Genomic DNA, 20,508 nt, shown 5'->3' with positions numbered 1-20,508 from the left:
AAAAGCTTGCTTCTGCTTTTGCATTATTTCCCTATTATAACACCCAGGAGTGAGACTCCTGATCAAAGACAAGAATGTTTTTCTAGATCTTGATATGTACTGTCATCGCTTTCCCCAAGGGGCTTACTGATTTAAATGTCAGTTGCCATGTGTCAGCACTAGTTTTTGCAGCATTTGCTAATTTCCTAGGTATAACATACCTTGTTGTGCTAATTTGCATGCCATTGATTGCTCACCAGGTAGACATTTTCCCACATCTGGGACCACTGCCTGCTATCCTTTGCTGATGAAGGATGCTCTTTGTCTTCACAGACCCAGAGCCAGGGAGCATGACCCTTGACCCTCTTAGTGCTTCACTGGCTGACCACATCCAGATCCCCGAGGCAAATACTGTCCAAAAGGCGTAAGTGTTCAAAGCTGTGATGACATGGACATCTCTTTGTTTTTCTTTGTTTTTAATTAATTTCTTTTTTTTTTTCTAAGAGGCATGAAGATTCTCCAGTAACCAACAACATGTTCTGACAACCAGAATTAAACTATTGTCTAAGAAACAAGGATTCTTGAGGAGGATTGTGAATATGTTTAAATAGGAAACATATTCTTTGGCTGGGTGGGTGAAGAGCAAAGTTGAACTCTAATAAGGTGGAAGCAGCTTTCCCCATTTGTCCATGTATCTGAGCTCTGCAGACACACCTAGAAAGCTGAGGTGTATCAGCTCACCCTTGGTGTCTCCTCTCAGCACTCATTCAGCTTTGAGTAAAATAAGTAATACCAACAATACTAATAGAATTGCTACCATGTATTGAGTGCTTCCTACACGCTATGTGCTTACTGTGAGCTCACCGACCAACAGCTTGGCCCGTTCAGGCCCAGTCACTTGACCTGTTTGGCAGTGGCAGCTGGAACTATAGCCTTTTGTGACCTCCCATGAGCCTCGGTGACTTACGACCCTGCCCTCATCTGCCTTGTGGTATAAGGATTCCCTCCTGGGTCAAAAGGCTCGGCACTCCCTGGGAACAAAGGAAGAAGGGCACTCGGGTGGTGAGGCAGCTATCTGAAGAATTCCATTTTTTAGCTTTTATAGCTCATCTTTTCCAAAATGGATTTAAACTGCTTACACCAGCAACCGCCTCCCTACAAAAAAAAAAAAAAAAAAGATGAGATAATCAAAAAGAATTTTGTTTTTAGTCTGGAGAAAAGAAAAAAGAACACCAACACTCCACAGAAGTCATTATTCTAGTCACTGTGACTAAAGTTCAGACTTTCAGACTGAATGTGAAAGCAAAAAAAAAAAAAAAAAAAGGAGCAACACTGTCAGGTTTGTGGTTCTCATTTGCAGCATGCCTGTTCCTCAGGGGAAATAAAGCACTAAATTCTAAAGGATACTTCTTCCATGAGTTTTTATAGAGTGACATTGAATGATTTAAAGACTCGTATATTTACAGGAAATTCTATTTACCTCATTCAACAAATATTTCTCAAGTTTCTATAGGAAGGCCCAGCACAGCAACCATAATACTGATTTAGCTGAAAAATAAAACATCCAGGACCAGGCCTGGCACACAGTAGCTGCTGCTTGCAGCTGTTGCTAAAACCCATGTGGCTCTTTCTTAGTGACCTTCTTACCCAGAGGACATAAGTCAATTATCCTCAAGGCACATAGTGACAGCGGTTCTACAAGGGGTCGCACTAACACAGCACATGACCTTTTGGTGGCTGAATTCCATCAAGAATAGAATTCAGAGGGCATAAAGAAGTGGATGGATATGCACATGTTCCTAAGACAATCTTTCTTAAAGGTCACTTTTTTCAGCTAAGCTTTTGATAGAAGAAATTTCAGTTAGATAACCCTATGGCATTTGATTAAAGGCAGAAATATGCAATCCCAGAGAGGCAAACTCTTTCTCCTTCTCCCTAAGGTTTAGAACTTAGCCTGAGAGAGCCCCAAAAGTGAAGACTAAACTTTCTAATCCCCTTTATTCAGGGATGTGTTAGGAAAAAGAGGGCTGACCAAGTGTGTAAAATGTCCACCACTGTGCCATGCCCGGCAGAAAACAGAGGCGCAATCAATGTTTGTTCATTTTCCCTCTTCCTTGTCCACCAGAGTTTTTCTTTTTTTTTTTTTTCCAATTGATGTATAGCTGATTTACAATATTGTGTTAGTTTCAGGTGTACAGCAGAGTGATTCAGATACACGCATATATTTTTTCTGGTTCTTTTCCTTAATAGGTTATTATAAGATATTGAATATAGTTCCCTGTGTTATACAGTAAATCCTTGTTGTTTATCTATTTTATATATAGTGGTGTGTACATCAGAGTTTTTCTTTAGTTTGGTCCTCTTGTTTTGCTTTTTCAAAGAGGCAGAGATTATAATGTGCACCATCTGCACAGAGGACCCCCAAGACATGGGCCTTACTCCCCAGAGACGTTGGGTCCTATAGACACAGCTCTTCTTCCAAAAGGAAAAGAAGAGAAGACTGAACCAAGACTGTTCAAACAGCAGACACCAGCCAGCATCAGTCATGTGAGTGTAAACACCTAGGAGCTTGGTCCCAAACCCCACCTGGAAGGACCTCCCATCAGGGCCACCAGGCACAGTTATACAGATTGCTTACTACACAAGGGCATCTGCTAAGGGGGGAAGTGGAAGCTGAAACCCACTCTGTGGTCCACTCACCATGCCCCGCACCCCAGCATTGGGCTGCATCCTTCTGAAGGGCAGGGTATCCATTCTAACTTCTACAAAGGTACTAAAAGGAAACTCAGTTTTCCTACACTCACATCACTTCTGATACCAAATGCATGAAGGTTTTTCCCACATGAACCAATTCTCCAGCTCTCCAGACACCAACTGGGTGTCCTACAATTCAACTCTGACACTACTCAGAGTTAGCACAGAGCCCCCCCTCAAGTTAAGGGCTCAGTCCCACATGCTTGCCCCACTTCAGACACCAATCACAAGTCCCAAGTGGTCACCTGTACTTCTGACTAACAAGCTATAAATAGGGGGTTCCTACGCCCCCCTCCTCAGATTCAATAATTTGCTAGAACAGCTCATAAACTTGAGAAACATTTACTTACTAGTACTGATTCATTACAAAGGATATTTTAAAGGATTACAAATGAACAGCCAGATGAAGAGATACATACGGCAAGGCCCAGAGGGTCCCAGGCACAGGAGCTTCTGTCTCCATGGAGTTTGGGGTGTGTCACCTTCTCCCACAGGGATGTATTCACCAACCCAGAAGCAATCTGAACTCCTTTGATTAGGGCTTTTATGGAGGCTTCATTACAAAAGCATAATTGATCAAATCACCGGAAAATGGTGATTAATGCAATTTCCAGCCCTTCTCCCTGCCTCTGAGGTGGGGGGAGGGGCAGGGGCTCAAAAGTCCAACCCTCTAATCACATGGTTGGTTCACCTGGCAACCAGCTCCCTCCCCCCTTTCGGGACAGTCCAAAATCACCTCATTAACATAATCTCAGGTGTGATTGAAAGGAGTTTGGGTTTGTTTTTTAACTGAAGTATAGTCAGTTTACTATGTTGTGTTAATTTCTGTTTACAGCATAATGACTCAGTTATACATATAGAAAGGGGTTTGCTAATACATAACAAAAAACACTCCTTTCAGTTTGGGATTAACAGATATGCATTACTATATATAAAACAGATAAACAAGAAGGATCTACTGTAGAGCACAGAGAACTATATTCAATTTCTTGTAATGAGCCAAAATGGAAAACAAGCTGAAAATTTATATGTGTATGTATGTATATGTATAACTGAATCGCTTTGCTGCAAACCTGAAACTAACATTGTAAACTGACTACACTTCAATAAAAAAAAGGCACTCTTTTCATGTTTATGCTCCAGAAATCACAAGCATGCCTCGTTTTATTGCACTTCACTTTACTGCACTTGGCAGATAATGTGTTTTTACAAATTGAAGCTTTGTGGCAACCCTGCATCAAGCAAATCTGCCAGCACATTTTTCCAACAGCATTCGCCCACTTCATGCCTCTGTAACATGTTAGCAATTCTCACAACATTTCAAACCATTTTCATTAATATTATATTTGTTGTGGTGGTCTGTGATCACTGATCATTGCTGCTACCATTGTAATTGTTTTAGGGCACCATGAACCATGCCCATATGAGGTGGTGATCTTAATCAGTAAGTACATGTGTTCTGACTGCTCCACTTCCCTGTCCTCAATTCTCCCTAGTCCCTGAGACACAACAATATTGAAGTCAGGCCAATTAATAACCCTCTAAGTGTTCAAGTGAAGGGAAGTGTCTTACATTTTTCACTTTAAATCAAAACCTAGGAATGATTAACCTTAGTGAGAAAGGCATGTTGAAAGCTGAGAGAGGCCGAAAAGTTAGGTCTCTTGTACCAGTTAGCCAAGTTGTGAATGCAAAGGAAAAGTTCTTAAAGGAAATAAGAAGTGTTACTCTGGAGAACACATGAACGATGATAAGAAAACAAAACAGTCTTATTGCTGACATGGAGGAAGTTTGAGTGGTCTGGATAGAAGCTCAAACCAGCCACAATATTTCCTTAAGCCAAAGCCTAATCCAGAGCAAGGCCCGAACTCTCTTCAATTCTATGAAGGCTGAGGGAGGTGAGGAAGCTGCAGAAGAGTTTGAAGCCGGCAGAGGTTGATTCACTAGGTTTAAGACAAGAAGCTGTCTCCATAACAGAATAGGGCAAGGTAAAGCAACAGGTGCTGATGGAGAAGCTGCGGCAAGTTCTCCAGAAGACCTAGCTCAGATCATTCATGAAGGTGGCTACACTAACCAGCAGAGTTTCAGTGTCATGAAGCAGCCTTATGTTGAAAGATGCCATCCAGGACTTTCAGAGCTAGAGCGAAGTCCATGCCTGGCTTTAAATCTTCAAAAGACAGGCTGACTCTCTTGTTAGGGGCTAATGCAACTGATGACTTGCGGTTGAGGCCAATGCTCATTTACCATTCTAAAAATCCTAGGGCCCTTAAGAATTATACCAAATCAACTTTGCCTGTGCTCTCTAAGTGGAAGAACAAAGCCTGGATGACAGCATATCTGTTAACAACATAGTTTACTGAGTATTTTAAGCCCACTGTTGAGAAATACTGCTCAGGAAAAAAAGATTCCTTTCAAAACATTACTGCTCATTGACAATGCACCTGGTCACCAAGGAGCTCTGATGGAGATGTGTAAGATTAATGGTGTTTCCATGCTGCCCATACAGCATTCTGCAGCACAGATCAAGGGGTCATTTTAACTTTCAAGTCTTATTTTATAAGAAATACATTTTGTGACTTCTGGTCAAATTGGCAGAGTAGTGGGACCACGAGCTCACCTCTCCTCATGACTACAAGAAAACCACAACTGACTGCTGAACAACTGTTGGGAAAAAAAAGACTAGAACCCAGCAAAAAAGATCTTCAACTGGAAACATAAAGAGGGAACCACAGCGGGATGGTAGGAGGGCTATGATCATGATATAATCGGACCCCATACCCTCCGGGTGGGCGACCCACAAGCTGGAGAATAGTTAAGTTGCAGAGGCCCTCCCACAGGAGTGAGAGCTCTGAGCCCCACGACAGGCTCCCCAGCCAGGAGTTCTGGCACTGGGAAGAAGATGAAGGATTGAAGGCCAGTGGGGCTGAACTCCAGGAGCCCCACGGGACTGGGGGAAACAAAGACTTCAACTTCACTCTCTTGGGAAGTGCACACAGAATCTCGCATGAGCCAGGTCCAAGGGCAGAGGCAGTACTTTCACAGGAACCTGGACCAGACCTGCCTGATGGTTTTGGAAGTTCTCCTAGGAAGGTAGGGGACAGCTGCAGGTCACTCAGGGGACATAAAAGTTGGTGGTGGACATCCTGGGAGTGTTCATCTACATGAGCTTTCCTGGAGGCTGACATCTCAACTGGATCATTAGCACCAAAACCTGGCCCCACCCAACAGCCTGTAGGCTTTAGGGCTGGGAAGCCTCAGGCCAGACAACATACTGGGTGGAAACACAGCATCACCCATCAGCAGACTTCCTGAGCCACTGACTCCTCTAGACAAGGCCCTACACACCAGAGGTCCAGGACCAAGCTTCACCCAGCAGTGGGCAGGCACCGGCTCCTCCTGCCAAGAACCCTGCATAAGCCTCTAGTCCAGCCTCATCCACCAGAGGGCAGATAACAGAAATAAGAAAACAACAATCCCAAAGCCTGTGGAAGGAATCCACAAACACAGGCCAGACTCTACACTGGGACTGGCTGGACCCTGGCCCTTGGGTGACAAGAGAGAAGTGTACTGCCAGGACACATAGGACATCTCCCACAGAGGGCCACTTCTCTAAGATCAAGAATGTAACTAACCTACCAAAAAAAAAAAAAAAGAACGTAACTAACCTACCTAAAAATACAAATAGAAAGATAGACCATATGAGGCATCAGAGGAATATCTTCCAGGCCAAGGCAAAAGATAAAAATCCCAGAAGAAGAAGTAAGTGATGAGGAGATAGGCAATTAATCTGAGAAAGAGTTTAAAGTAATGATGGCCAAGATGTTCAGAGAACTCAAGAGGAGTATAGATGCACAGAGCACAGTTTTTAAGAGAGCTGGAAAATATAAAGAATACCCAAACAGAGTTAAAGAATAAAATCACTGAAATGAATAACACAGTAGAAGGAGCCAGGAATAAACTAAATGAGGCAGAAGACCAGATCAGTGAGCTAATTAGTGGAAATCACTGACAAATTAGTGGAAATCACTACTGCAGAACAGAAAAAAGAAAAAAGACTGAAAAGAAATGAGGATAGTTTAAGAGAACTCTGGGACAACATGAAGCGCACTAATACTTGCACTGTAGGAGGTCCCAGAAAGAGAACAGAGAGAGAAAGGACCTGAGAAAATTTTTGTAGAGATAATAACCATAAACTTCCCTAACTTGGGGAAGAAAACAGCCCCCCAAATCCAGGAAGCACAGAGAGTTCCACACAGGATCAACCCAAAGAGGAACAACCAAGGCACATAGTAATCAAACTGACAAGAATTAAGGATAAGGAGAAAATATTAAAATCAGCAACAGAAAAGCAACACGTAGCATACAAGGGAACTCCCATAAGGTCATCAGCTGATTTTTCAGCAGAAACTCTACAGGCCAGAAAGGAGTGGCACAATATATTTAAAGTAATGAAAGGGAAGAACTTACACCCGAGAATTCTCTATCCAGCAAGGCTCTGCTTCAGATTTGAGGAGACATCAAAAGCTTCACAGATAAACAAAAGCTAAAAGAATTCAGCACTACCAAACCAGCGCTACAACAAATATTAAAAGAACTTCTCTTGTCATCAAACCACAAGAAATAAGAACAAAAAGAAGAAAGAGAAAAAAAAAACCTACAAAAGATTGCTTTGGCAATTCGAGTCTTTTATGATTCCATATAAATTTTGGAATTGTTCTGGTTCTGTGAAAAATGCCATGGGTATTTTGACAGGGGTTGCATTGGATCTGTAGATTGCTTTGGGTACTCTGGCCGTTTTGATAATGCTGATTCTTGCAATCCAAGAGCACAAGATAATCTCTCCATTTCTTTGTATCATATTCAATTTCTTTCATCAGTGTTTTACAGTTTTCAGAGTATAGGTAACCTCCTTGATTAGGTTTATGTCTAGGTATTTTGTTGCTGTTTTTGGTGGGGCGGTGGGGAGGAGGTAATTAAGTTCTTTAATTTATTTGTCTTTTTTCTTTTAATGGAGGTACTGGGAATTGAACCCAGGACCTTGTGTATGCTAGGCAGGCACTCTACCACTGAGCTATACCCTCCCCCTGGTATTGTGTTGTTTTTGATGCAATGGAAATGTTAATGCCAGCTATAAAGTTCTGGTTTTTGAAGTGAAAAAAAAGAAGTGAATGGAGGGCCACATATGGCAAAATATCCTTCTTTTTTATGGGTGAGTTGTATTTCATTGTATATATGTGCTGCATCTTCTTTATCCATTCATGTATTGATATGCATTCGGGATGCCTCCATGTCTTGGCAATTTTAAGTGGTGCTGCTGTTAATAGCAGGGTGTATGTGTCTTTTTGAATTAATGTTTTTGTTTTCCTCAGGTGTGTACCCAGGAGTGGAGTTGCTGGGCCATGTGGTGGTTCTGTTTCAGGGTTTTTGAGATAGCTCCATAGTGTTTTCCATAGTGGCTGCACCAATTTACATTCCCACCAACAATGTACTAGTGTTCCCTTTCCTCCACATCCTTGCCAACATTTGTTACCTGTGTTCTTTTTGACGATGGTCATTCTGACAGGTGTGAAATGGTGTCTCATTGTGGTTTTGATTTGCATTTCCCTGATATTGAGCGACTTTTCATATTCCTGTTGGCCATCTGCATTTCCTCTTTTGGAAAAATGTCTGTTCAGTTCTTCTACCCGTATTTTAAATGGGTTGTTTGTTTGCTTGCTTTTTAATTTATGTACAGTTGATTAAAAAAACAAAGAAATACATTTTGTAAGGCTGTAGCTGCCGTATATAGTGAGTCCTCTGATGGATCTGAGCAAAGTCAATTGAAAACCCTCTGGAAAGAATTCAGCATTCTGGATGCCATTAAGACCATTTATGATTCATGGAAAGAGGTCAAAACATCAACATTAACAGGAGTTTGGAAGAAGTTGATACCAATCCTTACGGATGACGTCAAGAGATTCAAGATTTCAGTAGAGGAAGTAACTATAGATGTGGTGAAATTAGCAAGAAAACTAGAATTAGAAGCAGAGCCTGAATAGGGGCAATCTCATGATAAAACTTAAACATATGAAAAGTTGGTTCTTACAGATGAGCAAAGAAAGTGGTTGCTGGAGATGAAATCTACTCCTAGTGAAGATTGTTGAAATGACAAAGGATTTAGAATATTACATAAATTTAGTTAATATAGCAGTGGCAGGGTTTGAGAGGATTGATTTCAATTTTGAAAGAAGTTCTACTGTGGGTAAAATGCAATAAATAGTGTGGCGTGCTACCAAGAAATCACTCATGAAAGGAAGTGTCAATCAATGTGGCAAACGTCGTCTTATTTTAAGAAATTGCTAAAGCTACCACAACTATCATCAACCACCATCGTGATCAGTCAGCAACTATCAACATCAAGGCAAGATCCTCTACCAGCAAAAAAATTATGACTCGCTGAAGGCTCAGATGATGGTTAGCATTTTTTAGCAATGAAGCATTTTTTAATTCAGGTATGTACATTTTTCAGACATAACACAATTGCACACTTCATTGACTATACGTAAGTAAACAAAACTTACATATGTCCTGGGAAACAAAAATATTCATGTGACTTGCTTTATTCCAATAGTCACATTATTTAAAGTGGTCTAAACTCAAACCCACAATATCTCTGAGGTATGTGTGTACAAGGGTTTTAGGAGCTCATGTCAGAGGCTCAGGATGAAGACCAAATATATATTTCTATTATGTCACAGAATCACTGTACTAAGTGGGAAGTCATGGCCCTCTGCCATCCTCTCTTAGGAAGAAACTCCTATTGTTCCAGCCTATGGGGAAAGGTGAACACTGACATGCCTTCAAATGCTTGAAGTTTCCCAAAAGTTACCAAATGATGCAGCAGTGAATAAAGCTGGCTTTGATTAAACTAGTTAACCATTGATCATGGCAACATCAATCTATCAAAGTTGAAAATTGCTTCACTTTGATCCAGCTCTGTAGATCATGGTTTAGCATCAACAAAGGGGGGCAGATCATAAAGCATATTCTATTTCTCTTTTCTTCTATGAAATTATATCAAAAGCTGAAACATAGGATCTCCCCACTAGCTCCACACTAAGACTCACTCTCCTGCTTCATCTGGAACCCACATGAATTCCACTCTAAGCCATTCTGTCTTGTTCAACATAATCTTCATTTGATGGTTTTTTTCCCTTGCTTTCTACACATATCATGGTCTCTTTCCTTAATTTTTCATCTTTAGGAGATGGAACTGATTGACAAAGCCAAGAGAAAGAAAAGAACCAAGACAGATAAGTCCAAGGAGCCCAAGGGTGAGAGAGAAGGAAAGATCCATAGGGAAGCAGAGGCCGCTGTCGGTAAGGGACCACTGAGAAGACACCTAATGGGGGCCAGGAGGTGTCACAGAGAATCAGCATGGATCCAATGGGACCAATATGTTTTGAGTCTCCTTGACTACCACAGCTAAGATGGTGTTGCAGCCTTACTTCCTGTCAGCATCTTAGGAAACAGGGATAGAGGAAACCGGGGGTGCCTAGAGACCTGTGATCAACAAGAGAGAAAATTATAATACTAATACTAGCACCTATTAAATTGAGCACCCACTGTATTAGGAGCTCTGCATTTATAATATCGTGAAATCCTCACAACATCTCCATAAAGTAAGTGCCATTATTATATCATGTAGCAGTTGAGACTGAGAGAGGTTGGGTGACTTGCATAACATCAAACAGATCAAACAGTAAAGTGGTAGACCCAGGGTCTGGACATGCCATTTGATTCCAAACTCATGCCTCACAAACAAACACTGCCTCTGTGAATAATAACTATATCATTATCTGAGAATTGGGCCGTGAGAGCATTTGGGAAGGGGAAGATTGCAACATGCTCTGAATGGTGACCCCAGCTACCATTTTTCTTCTTGGTTCCCTGTGTTGAATCTTACAGGGAGTTCAGGTTCCTGTGCTTCTGAAGACTTTTTCTTTAACCTAAAACCTACATCTATTCTTTCTCGGCCACATGACTCAGAAGACCTTGGAGACAAATCAAAGGCTTTCAGAAAGGATGACATTGGATAGTCTCCTGGGCCAGATTTGTTTTTGAGGTTTTCTTTATAAAGTCTTGCTCAGTTTACATTGTTGCAGCCCATGACTTGCGTAGCACTGGCAAGACTGGGAAAGGAAATACTTGTGGCCACCAGAGGTGAATTGAGGATGAGTATGGAAGGTTTAAATTTTGCCAGGTTACAAAGCAGCAACCTCAAGCTAGACTCTCGAGGCATGGTTTTCCAACTGCATCTACGGGTCTCCCTTCCAGAGTGTCTCACTCCCACCAAAGGTTAGAGTGAAACAACTGTTTCAGTAGAAAGATTGCTGAATTACAGTTGATCCAAATAGGATAAGGCAGTTCTCAAAGGGTGGTCTGTGGACTACTCGTCTCAAAACACTTGGAGTGGTTGTTAAAATGCAGATTCCAACAGAATCAAACTCTAGGAGTGGGGCTCAGGAATCTGCACTCAGGTGGTTCCATTGCACACGGAAGTTTAAAAGTTATAGAAAAGGATGCAGAGATCACATTTACTTAGCTATGTCTCTATCCCTGATTGTTCTCCCCCAGGAAAGCCAAAGGAATCAAAGGCTGAAAAGAAATCAGAGCCAATTCCCAAGGGGAAAAAAACAGGAGCCAAAAGGAAAAGGATACGAAAGGAAAGGAATCTGGAAATGGCAGCAGAGCTGAGTGGGCCTGATGTCATTAACTCTGCGGAAACTAAAGACACCTCAGATGGAGGTTTCTTCTCTTCCGTGATAGAGGATCCCTGGCTTTCTTCCAAATTTGATGCTCCTGAGAGTCAAGTTTCTATAGATGCAAGGTTATCACCTACCCAGACTGCAGCTGTCACTGGAAACATGGAATCTGAAGAAGAGAGAAGCCATGAGGACCCTTCCAAGGTAGGGTCCAATATTCTCAACTTGGCCAGAGGGATTTCTGTCCTCACTGGTACCACTGCAGAGGCAGGAAAAACTGCCCCAAATTATATTGCAGTTACTGAAACGGCTCTCTTATATAATGGCTTTATTTGTTCTACTTTGGTACCTTCTGACCTTTTAAGAAGCTGGACCTGATCAAAGACACAGGATGGCAAAGCCCCCCTGCAATGATGCATTTTGTGAGGTTCCCTAACTGCCAGGGCATGTACTCACCCTTTCCTTAAAAAGCAGGAAGTTGGCACAGCACCCATCTGTAACAGATACAGGCCTCACAGTTACAGGGAAAGCTGGATTTGGGCCTTAGAGACAAGCATGTATCTTTGATTTGGCCTGGAGCGCATGCATTGCCTGTCTCCCAAAGGTTGTAGAAATTCTTCCATTCTTCATCTGCTTTTCTGTGGCACACAGCTGAGCCACAGGCAACTTATACACACACATCTATCTGCCTTGACAATGTGCTTTTTGCATGTAAGCATCATTTTGTTCTAATGTTTTGATTCTGATGTTGAGTATTTAAGAGAAAAATTGAGTGAGTATAAGGAAAATTACCCTTGAAAATCTCAGCAATTCACCAAAAATAATACCATACAGATAAATCTCTCAATAAGGCCAACACAGCCAATATTTCCTCTACTGTTGGAATAAGTCACTATTTCTTCCATTGAGATCCAGGTGCTGAACTAACTCTGTTTTGAGGTCTTGTACAATAAATAAATAAATAAAAGTATCTTTAAACACTGCAAAAGTACCCACAACTAAAGCACTATGGTTAAAATCACATAAGTTACATGCAAATATGGTCCAATTCTGCTGAACTTCATTTACTCTTTATAGCCACACTTGTGAGCCAGGTATGATTAGTCCCATTTTACAGACCTAGAAGCTGAGGCTTCGGGGAGTTAGATGTTTGTTGCCAGAAGTTACACAACCATCAGGTGGTAGAGCCAAGACTTAAACTCAGTTCTGTAGACTCCAAAATCAAAGTTCTTGTCACTGTTTTAAATTATTATGTATTATTTATTTTACAGCCCAACAAGATTTTTCCTTTATAGTTCTCAATCTTCCCGGCCGCCTCTTCTACAGAATTCTGCTCTATACAGCAGATGAAAATTTTAAGCTGTGGGCAGAACTTTTCTAAGCCAGAATTTCTAAATTTATTCTGATTTCAGAATTTCTGGATTTTTTTGTCAAACCACAGTATGGTGCTGCCTCTGCAAAGGCTAAAAAACAAGGGAGTGTCCACCCCAAGTTGGACACACAGAGTTCCCATGGAAGAGTTGCATTTCAAGTTTCCCCTCATGGGCATATTTCTGACAGAGGCGGAGGTATCAGGAAGAAAAAGAAAGTTAAGACAACTTTTACATAAACTGGGAGAGCCTTCATTAAAAAAGTAGATTTGCATAGGATTAAATATGAATCTGAATCTGACTCCTAAGACTGCCCCTAAAAACAGCCTATGTCTAAAACCTGTGTTTCTCAGCCCTGACTTCAGGTTAGAATCACCTCAAGGTGCTTTTTAAAACCAACAAGGCCTCCCACCTACATATTCTTATTTAATTGGTCTGGGTGGGGCCTTGACTTCAAGTAATTTTTAGAAGCTCCTTGGGCAATTCTAAAGTGCATCTGGATGGACAATGTACCAGACATTATGTTGGTATTTTCACTATTTCAGTTAATTCTGGTAACAGTCAGCCAAGAAGAAGACAATATCAGAGAAAGTTAAGTTGTGATCCCCAAATTCTGAAACAAGACAGAGACTTGGATCCAGGTCAGTCAGACCCCAGAGCCCAGGCCAGCGGTGGCAGAGTTTATACAGCTGTGGTCACAGGGTGGAAACCACTTAATCTCGGATGAGAGGCAACATGGTGCAGGATGGAGGAGGGCTCGCTGCTGAGACAAGGCTTACCGTGATGACCACGCTGTCCCTTGCACTAAGAACTGCTCTGGTTCCGTAGGCCCTCCTCGCTAAGAGGGAGCAAGAGAGAGCTTCCCGGGACAGGCTGCGAGCAGAGCAGGCCCACATGAGACGGCTGGAGGTGGAGAGGAAGAGAAGGGAGCAGGAGGAGCAGAGGCGGCTCCAGCAGGAGCAGCTGGAGAGGGCAGAGAAGATGAAGGAGGAGCTGGAGCTGGAGCAGCGAATCCGCGCGGAAGAGATCCGGTGGGTGGGGCCGCCACCGAGGCCACAGCCCTGTTAGAAAGCAGAAGACAAAGGCAAGGGTTGACCTCCGTTAGGGGAAAAGTAGGTTCTGAAGCTCATGCGCTCAAGTAAAACAGCATGTCCCGTTTTTCTCCACCCCCGGTAACCCCAGGAACAACCTGGACCACAGATGTTGTGTCTTAAACCATCAGGGGTACTCTAGACAGATGTTCACAGGATACTCCTGGGAGGGCTTTGAGATCCAGTACAGCAAATATTTGTTGCACCCCTTGCCACGTTGTCTGCCTTGTGCTAAGCCCTTCCATTGGCCTGGACTCACTCAATCTTCTCAACAACGCTGTGAGACAGGAATTTCAGAATCCACTTGATAAGCATAGTAGATGAAGCTCTGGGAACTTAAGGCCTCCACCCCAGATTCCAGTGCTGTGCTGAAACGTCCAGGCTTTATAGTTCCAGGTCTGTTGTGTTCTGCTCTTCAGTCAGACTTCCCTCAAAATACAAGTCTCAGCAGGGAGAGTATAGCTCAAGTAGTAGAGTGCATGCGTAGTATGCATGAGGTCCTGGGTTCAGTTCCCCAGTACCTCCTCTTGTTACGGAAACGACCGGCCAGTCAAGAAACAAGCACCACTCGGAGGGTTGGAGTACTCAGATGTATTACGCCGGCGGGCTCAGAGGGGCTTCTGCTCCGAAGCTCTGAGCACCTTCAAGATGTGAGCATGAGGTTTTATAGGGTAAAGTACAAGCTTGGGGTATTCGGCCAATAGGCATTGAACAGCTTTAGCAGTATTATCATCACAAAGGTGGAGGCAGGGAGGCAGCAAACCAACATTCCAAAGCCAGATATGTATCTTTGAAAACCCAGCTGGCTAGCAAAAAAACATGAACAGCAAACCAACACTAATTAACCTAGAGTTACAAGTTAGTCTAACAGAACTCAGATCAGTATTCCAATACTTAGATTTGTGAGTTATCTTGTTAGCCCAGCCCGGCTTTTCCTTCACACTCTAAAAATAAATAAGCCTAATTACCTCCCCCTGGAAAAAACAATACCAGTCTCCTCTGAATGGGGTGCTGTGTGGCCTGCAGCCTGCAAAGCCTCCACTAGAGGCACCCCTCCTCCCATCATGGCATCCCAGTGTTTTCTGCCATTTCCCTGACCAATCTGTGGCTTTTCTCAGCTTGAGGAAGCAGAAGCTCGAAGAAGAAAGGCAGCGGCAGGCGGAGGAGGAGAGAAAGCAGTGGCTTCAGTTGCAGATGGCCCGGGAGAGAGCGCGGCAGCAGCAGGAGGAGCTCCGCAGGAAACTGCAGGACCTGCAGAGGAAAAAGCAGCAGGAGGAAGCTGAGAGGGCTGGTGAGGGGGGCTCTGGAGCGCTCTGCATCTCCTGTCTACCTCGGACAAAAATACTTTTATCTCACTGTGGGTGTTCATTTGATTCTCCCCAGAGTTATTCCTATCCGAGGTCTCAGTGTGAGCATTCTAAATGGATACGCTCACTTTTTTTCAAGGTGATTAACATGTGACTCTAGTGAGCTGAGACAGGACATCAAAATTAGAAAGACTCGCTGTGCAAATGACTCTTGGGTCCCACTCCCCATTCAGTAATCTCCTGGGGTGGGGCCCGCCCCTCCCCCGCCCCTCCCCCGCCCTTGGGGCCCGCCCCTTCCCCGCTGCCATTGCAGCACTGCTCAGGAGCCCCTAAACAGAGACACCCTTGTATCTTTCCCTAGCAGGTGAAAAGGAACATCTGTATAGCTTCAGGGCAGGCTTTCAGGTGCTGATATGTGGTATCTCTACAATCTCAAGTTTGAGGAATAGGAAACAACTTCAGCAGATGACACTCTTTAGATTGGTCAGTCCAGCTGAGTAAGCACCAGGTTTTCTCCAGACCCTGCTCTGATGCCCGTCCCCAACCCATCTGCATACCACCCATGAGCATACCAGGTTCTGGAAAATTCTCCCTCAACATTTTGTGTTAATTGCATAGAGTAGGTGCTTGATAATGGGCTTAAATTAATAAATGAACCCAGCGGTAATCCCCACAGAGGATCTGGCAACCTGCTCGCAGGTAAGCTGCAGTGTATCTCATTGGGAGTCCCTGGGAATGACAGGTTTGAGAGTTGGAGCAGAGAATTGTTTCCTCCAGTGAGACCCCTGCTGAGCCTACCCACTTTTCTGTTCTGCAGAGGCAGAGAAGCAAAGGCAGAAGGAATTGGAAATGCAGTTAGCAGAAGAACAAAGGCGCCTGATGGAAATGGCTGAAGAAGAACGGCTGGAGTACCAGCGGCAGAAACAGGAAGCAGAGGAGAAGGCTCGGCTGGAAGCGGAGGAGAGACAGCAAAAGGAAGAGGAAGCAGCAAGACTGGCTCTGGAGGAAGCCATGAAACAAGCCCAGGAACAAGCCAGGTACTCAGTAACTGGGCAGCAGTTGCCATGGGGAGATTGTTCAAGGGCTTGACTGCCTGCTGCTGGTACCAGCCTTGCACTGCCTTTGGACAAGTGACGTTTTCCCACTTCCCAAAAGCATGGTTTGGAAGAATTGAAAAACAGATTCTTTTGCTGCAAATGTCACAAAATTTCTTCCTGGTTTATATAACTCATATTGAACCCAGAAGGGAGTTAGAGTTCATCTATCTCAACCCTCTGGTTTACAGATGTGAAGGGTGAGCCCCAGAAAGAAGGATCTTGATCAGGGCTAACGGTGAGTTAGGGACAGTGTCAGGAGCAGATCTAATACCCCCTGATTCTGCACCATTGCCTTTCTCAGTATTTATTCGGTACCTATTATGTGCCGAACACTATTCTGGACACTGGGAATTCAGAAGTAAGCAAGACAGATGTCTCTTCTCCCATGGGGTGGGGGTGTGGAGACAGACTCTAAGCAAATAAAAATAAAGTTTTTTTAAGCTGGCAGTGTTATTCAGAAAAATTTTAAAGATTGCAGGGGGCTAAGTTTAAATGCGTTGGCCAGGGCAAAACCTCTAAGAGGTGATATATAAGGTAAAACCTGAATGACAAAGAGTTAGCCACATAAACACTGGAAGAAAAATATCCCAGCAAGTAGATAATAAGTGTAAAGGTTCAAAGAAACAGATGAGGCCGGCATGGTGGAAGAATAAAATAAAGTCAGCATGGGTGGAATGAAGTGAACAAGGCACAAAGAATACTTCCAGACGAGGTCAGAGAGGTAGGCCTTGTTAGAAGAAAATGCACAGAATCAGCCATCAGGGGCCAACAGCATTTCCCCATTCATTATCTTACAACAGTAATGATCACTGTATTTTTCTGAATAGACTCTCTTGAGTAATGTGGTTTCAACTGACTCTTTAAAAACTTGGTCCTCTAGAAGCAACAGATGGTCATCCCTCTTTAGAACCATCAAAAGAAGCCCACACAGAAAACCATGTAACTTACATCTCAACTGTAAACAGTTTACCCCTTGAGATTTATTTTCTACAACTTAAGCTGATTCTAGGCTATTAAACACTCTTTAGGGGACCAGAAAAAGAAGCTAGAACAACTCTATTTCAAGGTTTTCCACCTAACCTTGAGTTGTTCTTCTCCTGGACGTTCCTCAACTGTCATGTGAATTACAATATAGATCATTAGGGAAGTCTTGATTCAATTTCAAAATTATGTATCCCATGTATCATAGCAGTAGGGCTGGGTTCATAAGTATTGAAACCAAAAGCTATTGAAGTCGCAATAGTCCACAAAATGAAAACTCCCAAGTAATATGAGAGGAAGTTGAGCAGGTTTTTTTTTTTAACAGTAATCCAAATAGCTGAAAGCAGAAAACTAAGTAATTAAAGGGTTGTGTGAGGGGTAGAACTTCAGGGTTAGAATTTGATGCCAACCGGCTTGATTTCACCTTGACTTGTGTGACACTGGCCCAGGTACTTCAACTTCTCTGCCCTGTTCCCTCACCTCTAAAACAAAGGAGTCCCATCCAGCAATTCGAGTTTAAGAACTGTTACACCTTTTCTCTTACTCTTCCACTAGGAGGCTCATGATGCTCTAAACCTCATATATAAAGTTACTAAATGAACAGAGTATGATCTTCCACTAAAATGCAAGGTTAATTGTCCCCGAGCCTAACTGGTGATTACTCAAATCCAAAATCCTTCTACTAGTTTATAAGGACAATTTCTAGGATGTTTAATCAGTGTTGGGATTGTGGGTTTTGTTTTTCCTTAGGCGAAAAGATGCTTTGAAGAAACATCTTCACTTCCATCAAGAACTCCATAAGGAAGCCAATAGCCTGCAGTGGACGCAGAACATTTCCAGACCATGGGTCTACTCTTACTTCCAGTTCCTACAAATGCCCAGACCTTAAGACTAGAAGAAAACTAAAAAGTAAGTTGGGAGGTGGTGACAGAAAAAGAGAAACTTCCTTCTATAATGAGGTTTCATACTGAGCCCAGTTAGTCCCATTTCATCTGGCTCACCTCACACCACACCTAAGTTCACTCTGGGATCTCCATCCCCACCACACACACTTTACTCAACCCAATTAACCTCTTCACTCACCTAAATCATTTATGTTCTCTAGAACCACATAAATCCAGAAGCTTTGGTGCCTAAAGTTGGCCAATAATTTCAGTAAATTTCAGTTTAATTTAGCTAGACATTAACATAGTGTTAGGGTAATAAAAGTATTTCATTTCAGTCAATGTGTCTGAAAAAGTTGCATGTAAATGGAAATTCTGTAATGGAATAATTCTGAATTAGCTAAGAGCTAATTCATATATTCACATATTAAGAATTTTGCTGTAATCTATAAGGCAAAACCATCCATTTCACCCTAAGAATCTAAAATTTAATGTCTATTTAAAATAAGGTGATCACTTGATAAATGTTCATTTGAGCAAAATGAGCTGTTCTGTAAGGGCTTTCTCATATCCTATAAGTATATATTAAGAGCTGCACTGTCCAATGAAGAGCCATGTAAAGCTATTTAAATGTAAGTTTTAAAATATTCAGTTCTCCAGTCACACTACCCACCTTTCAAGTGCTTTCAATAACCAGATGTGGCTAAGCTACCATACTGGACAGCACAGGTATAGAACTTTTTTTTATCACCATAGCAAGTTCTGTTGGACAGCACTGTATTCTAGAGTCCTGAAAATTAACCAATCTTGAGGTTTTGCTCCTAACTGTGCCTTAAAGAACCAACCACTCATAATTTCTCCATTTTAAAAATCACACTATCAGGGAAGTCTTGATTAGATAATTTGTCTTTAATATCTCTTTAACATCAGTAAGTATCTGATAAATATCTATCATAGAATGATCATTAAAGGGGGTGAAAGGGCTTTAGCAAACAAGATATATAAAAAGATATTAAAACAAGCAGTATCTGAATTTTCCCACAAATTTCCTTTGGCCCTACTCTGTACTTCACTGTCCACAGCTTAAAAGTCTAGTATTTGCAGATGATTCCCTCAAATTTCCCACTAATGCTTGTAAGGTATTTGCTTTCTACAGGAATTGCACTTCCATAATCCAGAGGTCAAGCTTAATTTTGATTCTGTACTGCTGTGTTATTGGACTTGCTTATATTTGATGCTTATTTTCAACTCCTTGCTTTACGTAAGACACAAATAAAATGGCCAAAATACTGGCTATCATAGTGAATTTAAATATGTCACAAACTTTTTCTCACACTTGTCAACCCTACTTGCACATTCATTCAGTTCATTCAATAACTTAATCAGATAAGAAAGAAGCATCTCAAATAATTCAACCAAGAGAAGAAAGAACACTCAAGGAAAACATCCTTGTGGGAGAAATTACCATTACTGATTTTATTTTCTCCCTTCTTGTACAAATTTAGGATGTTTCAGTCAAGCACCAGGTAGAGTGGCTACACTAAACGTTATTCAAATCCCTTTCAAAACTAATATTCTATTAAGTTGTTGCTGTGAAAGGCCTATTTTATCAACACTACTGACCAGATAAGCACATTTTTAAGTTAGCCATAGCAGAATGCAATGCATTTAGAAGAACCCAATAAATAAGAAAATTATAACCCCAGTAGCTAAGCTCCAACACCTAAATGCTGAGAGCCTTCAGACAGAGATGCAAACAAAATTAAGATACCAAACTACATATTCACACATTCTGGATAGCTCAAACAGCCTATCAGGTTTGTTACTCAGGCCTGACAGAAGTACGCAACTCAATGAGGACTTTCTAGAAATGGGCCTAATTCCTAGTCACCATTTAATATAATGAAAAATGCCAGGTGATGGTCTAAAAGCTCTAATTTACCTAGACTATATATATATAATACAAATAATTTTTTGGCTAGGGTCAAATATAAGAATTTATAAGGCAAGCCAATTACTTTTCAATAGGTGACTTAAGAAGGTACTCAGACTAACAGTTTATAAAATGCATTAGAGACAGGTATTATTTGTTCTCCTAAAGTAGTTAGATGACATTCTACTTGGGATAATATGAAACTGGATTATGTATATGCATAAACTGAATTTTGTGATTCATTAAGGAGTTAAAAGAAAAGGTAAGCCCTCTAATTAAGGAACTAATTTGGTATTTTAATTTTATGCAGTTTAAATAGAAGATATAAAGAAACAAAAGAAAATATAAACAAAATACCAAATCTTAACTAA

At 41.9% G+C, this 20,508-nt stretch overlaps 1 protein-coding gene and 1 long non-coding RNA gene across 4 annotated transcripts in view; one reads left to right on the top strand and one right to left on the bottom strand.

Annotated features, from left to right (window-relative positions):
* The window catches only part of KIAA2012 (KIAA2012 ortholog), a 109,664-nt gene extending 90,154 nt beyond the window's left edge, over positions 1–19,510 (top strand). For 2 of the 3 annotated variants that reach the window (XM_072961458.1, XM_072961456.1), the window contains 8 exons: positions 313–403; positions 2,361–2,526; positions 9,974–10,088; positions 11,347–11,678; positions 13,673–13,875; positions 15,054–15,226; positions 16,060–16,279; positions 18,071–19,510. In XM_072961458.1, the coding sequence (XP_072817559.1) occupies positions 313–403; positions 2,361–2,526; positions 9,974–10,088; positions 11,347–11,678; positions 13,673–13,875; positions 15,054–15,226; positions 16,060–16,279; positions 18,071–18,209 (1,439 nt within the window). In that variant the 3' untranslated portion in view covers positions 18,210–19,510. The remainder of the gene's footprint in view (positions 1–312; positions 404–2,360; positions 2,527–9,973; positions 10,089–11,346; positions 11,679–13,672; positions 13,876–15,053; positions 15,227–16,059; positions 16,280–18,070) is intronic. The other variant, XM_072961457.1, reaches the window with a different exon arrangement.
* LOC140696447 (uncharacterized) lies at positions 437–13,784 on the bottom strand. The gene is made up of 2 exons (XR_012072798.1): positions 13,624–13,784; positions 437–1,134 (listed from the first exon to the last, which is right to left on the bottom strand). It is a non-coding gene; the product is annotated as an uncharacterized lncRNA (long non-coding RNA).
* Positions 19,511–20,508: the final 998 nt, after the last annotated feature.

This window comes from Vicugna pacos, chromosome 5, assembly GCF_048564905.1.
Source record: "Vicugna pacos chromosome 5, VicPac4, whole genome shotgun sequence".
Classification (NCBI taxonomy): Eukaryota; Metazoa; Chordata; class Mammalia; order Artiodactyla; family Camelidae; genus Vicugna; species Vicugna pacos.
The sequence above is the reverse complement of the archived record's forward strand: the minus strand, read 5'-3'. Positions and strand labels throughout refer to the sequence as shown.